This window comes from Cucumis melo, chromosome 8, assembly GCF_025177605.1.
Source record: "Cucumis melo cultivar AY chromosome 8, USDA_Cmelo_AY_1.0, whole genome shotgun sequence".
NCBI classification, from domain to species: Eukaryota; Viridiplantae; Streptophyta; class Magnoliopsida; order Cucurbitales; family Cucurbitaceae; genus Cucumis; species Cucumis melo.
This window is the reverse complement of record NC_066864.1, coordinates 23208552-23214931: the sequence shown is the minus strand read 5'-3', so window position 1 is coordinate 23214931 and position 6380 is coordinate 23208552. Positions and strand designations below refer to the sequence as shown.

Genomic DNA, 6380 nt, shown 5'->3' with positions numbered 1-6380 from the left:
AATCCTGTATCGATACTGTTTAGATCTTATACCAAGAAGGAGAAAGGAAGATAGATGAAAAAGAAGGAAAAATTATGAAAGAGGAAATCAAAAATCGCAAACTAGAAGAAATGGAAATATGAAAAAGGAGAAGTACTAATATGAAGAAATTAATAATATGAAGAGGAGAATAATATTAAATCGCAAAGAAGAAGAAAATAAAAGTGAAAGGAAAGAATCCCACAATATTAAAAAACAACAAAGGGCAAATCTGGAATTTATGAAAAAACAATGGTTGCTTCATGGGCTTTAAATTTATGCTACATGAGTCATAAATATTTTATGGTTTTGTTACATGCATTTATGTAAATTATTCTAAAGATAAGTATGTTATCTGTATTGTTTTGACTTTTTTTCTCTTTTCATATTGTTTCTTCTCTGTATTTTAATTTTTGTTTTTCCTTTATCCGATATTTGCTTTGTTATTTGGATAATAATATCATATTATTTAGTACTTGGATTTCCTTATTATCGAGCAAAATCTCTTTAAATATAATATTGGATAAACGAAAGATTTAGGGAAGCTTTTGTAAATGTAATAAAACATTTATTTACGGCCCGTATAACAAAGTCCATAAAGTTAGCAATTTTTTAAATATTTCAGGTTTTCCATTCCATCTTTTTTTTATTTTTCGCGATTCGTCTTCCTTCTACAATTTCTTTCATCGTCTTCCTCGTGCGATTTCATCTTTTTTCTTTCCTCTTTTTTTTTTTCTGCAATTTCTTTCCATCCTCTTTCTTATTTTTCAATTCTTTATTTACGTCGTTTAATCTTTCCATCATTTTTCTTCTTTTACTCTTTTTTTTTCCATCATCTTTCTACTTTTTATTTTTTGCTGCGATTTCTTTCTATCGTCTTTCTTCTTATAAAAAATAGCAAAATCTAAAAGATCGTGTATAAAGAATCTTGAAAAAAATCATTTAGATTGGAGTAGCCAAATGTAAACAATCGTAAAAAAATAAAATATCTGTGTATAAAGAATCTTGAAAAAAAAATCATTTAGATTGGAGTAGCCAAATGTAAACGATCGTGTAAAAAAATAAAAGCTTGTGTATAAAAATTCTTGAAAAAAAATCATGTAGATTGGAGTAGCCAAATGTAAACAATCGTAAAAAAATAAAATATCTGTGTATAAAGAATCTTGAAAAAAAATCATTTAGATTGGAGTAGCCAAATGTAAACGATCGTGTAAAAAAAGAAAAGACTGTGTATAAAAAATCTTGAAAAAAAATCATTTAGATTGGAGTAGCCAATTTAAATGATCGTTTAAAAAAGTAAACGATCATGTAAAAAAGTAAACAGTCGTGTAAAAAAATTAAACAGTCGTGTAAAAAAAAGTAAACGATTGTATAAAGAAATTTAAACGATCGTGTACCAAAAGAATTAAAAGAAATCGTGTATCAAATTTTGAAAAAAAAAATCATATCTAAACGATCATGTATAAATTGTAGCTTTGACGGCTTGGTTGACGAAGCATTTTTGGTATTTTACACCTCTGGGCTTTTTTCGTTTTTTGAATTGTTTTATAGAATGTAAATATTTTGTTGTTTTTTTTATATTTTTGAAAAGAGTCCAAAGATTTAAGTGTGAAAATTTTTAAATTATTTTTGAAAAATGCCAACCAAACAATCTGTCAGATTTCTTTTCTTTATGAAGACTTTTCCTGGGTTGTTTTCAGGAAAACGTTTAAAGAAGACTTCCAAAGCGGATCCAAAGAATGAAACATAGATGAGAAAAATTTTAGAACAAAAATTGATAAAAAATTCAAACGCCGTTTTTACAGATCCAAACACCAACAGCATTTGATATTTACAAAAACAAAAATTCATTAAAAAAAGAAAAGAAAAGAACCCCAACAGAAACCATATTATTTTAAGAGGAAATAAAGAGGGCTGTGTAAGAGTAGTTGACTTCAGATCTGATCCCCAAATCCTGTTTCAATTCCTTCATTGGTACAGAGTTTTGTAGAAATGGAGAAGTATGAAATTGTTAAGGATTTGGGTGCTGGAAGTTTTGGTGTTACTAAACTTTGTAAGCATAAACAAACCAAAGAGTTTGTGGCCGTCAAGTTCATACAACGTGGTCCTACGGTGTTATTACTATTCCTTCATTCAATAATTCTTTCCTTTTATATTTCGGATCATCCTTGTTTCTTATCCTTTATCGAAATTCACAGATCGATGCAAATGTGGAAAGGGAGATTCTAAACCATCGATCACTTAGGCATCCGAATGTTGTGCGTTTTAAGGAGGCAAGTTTCTTTTTTACTTCCAAGTTTGGTTCTCATTAGTGAGAGATTAGTAAAAATTACATCAAGTTTTAGATTAAGAAATAGAGGCCGAAATTTTGAAAGATCATGGATTTTGAAGTTGGAGTTTGGTTTAAAATTTGTAGGTTTTTTTAACCCCATCCCATTTGGCTTTGGCGATGGAATATGCTTCTGGGGGAGAACTTTTCCAAAGAGTGTGTAATTGGGGTCGTTTTGGAGAAGATGAGGTTTATTAGCTATCTATACTCTCTCTCTCTCTTTGTTTCTCATATACTACAAATTATTACCTTTTTTACTTGAGCGTTTCCTTAGTGCCAGTGTGGTAAGTGCTTGAATACATCACGAAAGTTTTCAAATATAACTAACAATTAAGCTTAAGGTATGGAAATATGTAGAAAAGATTTTGATAGAAGTTTATAAGTTTATTAGCTAGTGATACACTAGTAATATATTACTAGTAGACTCCTATGAGCTATATGATTTGTGTTACTATATTAGCAATATTTTCTAAAAATGTTCTGATTACACTTCATTATTATCCCTTAAAATTAAAGTGTTGTACATTGCAATTATTTTTTATTTAGAATTTAGAAAACATACTTTTGCTTTCACTACTCCTAAGACAAATACCTTGCATTCAAAATAACTATCAGTCTCCTATTCTTAAGTCTCAGAATCAACTACACCGTATACCTGTGTAATTGCACCCGAGTAGGAAGGCATCTGTGTATTATCGACAACATAAGCACATGTATAGATATATCATCATTTTAGTAATTAAAGTCCTTAGCCCAATTCGGTTCATCCCTTCTTCACTCATTTCAACCGAAGTATAAAACTGAACAAAAACTAGAAAGAGAATGCAAGACTTGAAGACATGAGTACTTGTGAACTGATATTATTGCCAAATAGTACGTGACACCAAACTATAAACACTCACCTTTCACTAATCATTTCACGACATTTCAGTATTTTCATTAACCAATTCTAACTAAAATGACAGTACTAATAGCCCCATAAATACCCTTTCGCCTCCAAATTTCTTTTGTTTTTTCTACTTAGTTTTTACCAATATTTTAAGAAGCAATGTCAAGTTTTGGTTAAGGCCGACTCGACTCTTTTGTTTGAGAAAAGATGAAAGTTGTGGAAAGAAATTGAGACAAAGCAAACACATATTTGAAAAAATCAACACTGGGTGTCAAAGGGTCGTTCGGAGTTATTTGATGGGGCCCGAGATTGTTTAAGTGCTGATTTCATCTAATTTGTTACAGGCAAGATATTTTTTCCAGCAGCTTATTTCAGGAGTCAATTACATTCATTCAATGGTAGGGATACAAAAACACATGTATACTACACCTTATATGGTTTGTTGTTTAAAAATGTTATACCATGTTATTGTTTGACACAAAATGTGCTTTATGCAGCAAATATGCCATAGAGATTTGAAGTTAGACAATATCCTTTTAGATGGAAGGAAATCCCCACGCTTGAAGATATGTGATTTTGGCTACTCCAAGGTCTTTAAATGTACAAAATTTTTATTAATTTGCTCATTTCAAATGAACATGTTCTTAATGCTCTTCCATTGTAGATTTGCTATAATTAGTCATCAGATCCTTAAGAACTGATTCAAAACCAAATACAAATGTTGGTTCTGCAACATACTACTAAGCCTTAAATGGCTACTTGTTTAATTAAAAATGTTATACCATATTTTGTTTGACTAAATGCTTTATGCAGCAAATATGTCATAAAGATTTGATGGTAGACAATATCCATTTAGATGGAAGTCCAGCTCCGCAGTTGAAAAAGTGCGATTTTGGCTTCTCCGAGGTCTTTGAATAAGAAAATTTTATTAGTTTGCTCAATTGATACTTATGTACGTTCTTATACTCATGCTCTTGTATTGTCCAATTGTTGTGAGTAGATGCATTCAAAACCAAATACAAATGTTGGTTCTGCAACATACGCAGCACCAGAGGTCATATCTCACGGGCAGTACGATGGAAAGGTGGTCATGCACTCTATGAACAATTCAAAAATGGGTTCTCTTAATTCAAACTTTGAAATGGTTTTATTTATTGAGATCTTGTCTTTGGCATTCTATTGTAGATGGCAGATGTATGGTCATGTGGAGTTACTCTTTATGTTATGTTGGTCGCTGCATATCCTTTTGAAGATCAAAACGATAATAAGAACTTTCAGAAAACTATTAAGGTTCATTACTTTCCTTGCTGTAGACTTATTTCAGTAAAGTGCGCATCATATTTCTCACTTCTCTGTTTTGTTCTTCTGCAGCGAAAGATGTCTGGACGCTACAAAATACCAGACCATATTCGTATATCTCGAGATTGTCAACACCTACTCTCTTGCATCTTTGTCCGAAATCCCTCCAAGGTAATTTTTTTTTTTTTTTTTTCTGTGCAAACTAGCTAATTTATTTCTCTCATTCCATATACAATTTTTTTCCTCAACTTGTTTGATATATTCTAAATTGAAACTTCAAAAATGGTAAAATGATGGTATAGGTACTTCCATCAGCCTTGATAGATCCAACCACGTGCAAATCTATTGAAATTTTGAATGCCAAAATTTAAAATTATACTCAATTTTATTCGTCTCAAATACCAAAGCTTGTTTTCAAATATAATAAAATAAACAAAAAATATTTAAAAATTTATTGAAATATATATCTAAGTCTATGTATCATAGACCACACGACAAACTACTATATATATATTGCGGTCTTTCACAAAACGTTGTGATATTTTACTATATTTGTATATATTTTGAGCGGATTTGTAATTTAAAATAATTTTTAGAAAAAGCTATATTATGAGAAAATTTTAGTTTGTTAAACGCAATGAATTCCCCTTCTATTCTTTTGAAGCTTCTTTTCGATGATGTTCTTACATTTTCAACAAATACTAACAACAGAGAATTTCAATAAAAGAGATCATGAGTCACCCATGGTTCCTGAAAAACTTGCAATGGGAACTGACAGAACCAGCCCAAGCAATCTATTACAAGAAGGATAGTAATCGAAACTTGTCTCATCAAAGTGTGGAAGAAATCATGAAGATCGTAGGGGATGCTAGAAAGCAGTTTCCCCCACCATCAAAAAACTTGATGGGCTATTGGTCAGAAACTGAAGAGGATTACGAGACAGGGCTAGAAGAAGAAGAAGAAGAAGAAGAAGAGGACGATTACGAGACTGGGCTGGAAGAAGAGGAAGAAGAAGAATACATATGAAATGATGGTGAAAGAAATTGTAGCTAAAAGATATATAAAATACTTGATCATCAATTAAAAACACGATATACCATGGAGAGTGGTTTGTTGTCTTTCTATTATTGAGGTTGGCTGGTGTTATGTACGTATCAAATAAATATGGTTCTCCAATAGTTTGTAAGTCTATACAATGTAATATCATCAACAAACTTTTAGTTCAAAAAAAGTAAATATGTTTTGTGTATTAGTAGTTGACGAATCTTGAAGTCTAAATTAAATTACAAACTACTTTTTCTCTATTGTCACTTCTTATTGTGTTGCTGAATATAATTTAATGTACCTGGACATATTTTTGTAATTTTTATATTCTTGTAATGCTTTAATAGACGGAAAATTTCAGTGACAAATTAAGAATAAGATATTTAAAGTGTGTCAAACACTTTTTCCATTTTGTAGATATATGACAATTTTTATTGTATGAAATCTATCAAGTTTATCAAAAAATTAAGTGTATTGTATCAAGTTATATATCAAGAATATCAAGCGTATCAAATACATGTATTGTATGTATCAAGCGTGCATCAAATGTATACGTACTAGCTTTTTTTACATTTCATATATTTGGACCAACGTTTTTGTCATTTTTGCAAATGTAGCAAGTCTGAGTTGGGCCTAACTTTAATACTTATTTTGTTAAATCTAAAAGAAACTCTTCATATATTTTGCCTCCACATTTTAATTTCCATTAAAATTAACAATGATTGAACTTGTATAAAATTATAAATATTAAAAATCATAAAAGACCCAAAATATATATGTTCATTGATGAACCGAAAGTTG

At 30.3% G+C, this 6380-nt stretch overlaps 1 protein-coding gene across 1 annotated transcript; it reads left to right on the top strand.

Moving 5' to 3' along the window:
• Positions 1-2438: 2438 nt before the first annotated feature.
• LOC103486040 (serine/threonine-protein kinase SRK2H-like) lies at positions 2439-5693 on the top strand. Its single transcript, XM_008443850.3, has 8 exons — positions 2439-2536; positions 3581-3634; positions 3734-3826; positions 4050-4142; positions 4237-4320; positions 4422-4526; positions 4608-4706; positions 5247-5693. The coding sequence occupies exons 1-8, from the start codon at positions 2468-2470 to the stop codon at positions 5559-5561; spliced, it is 912 nt and encodes a 303-aa protein (XP_008442072.2). The 5' UTR covers positions 2439-2467; the 3' UTR covers positions 5562-5693.
• The last annotated feature ends 687 nt before the right edge of the window (positions 5694-6380 follow it).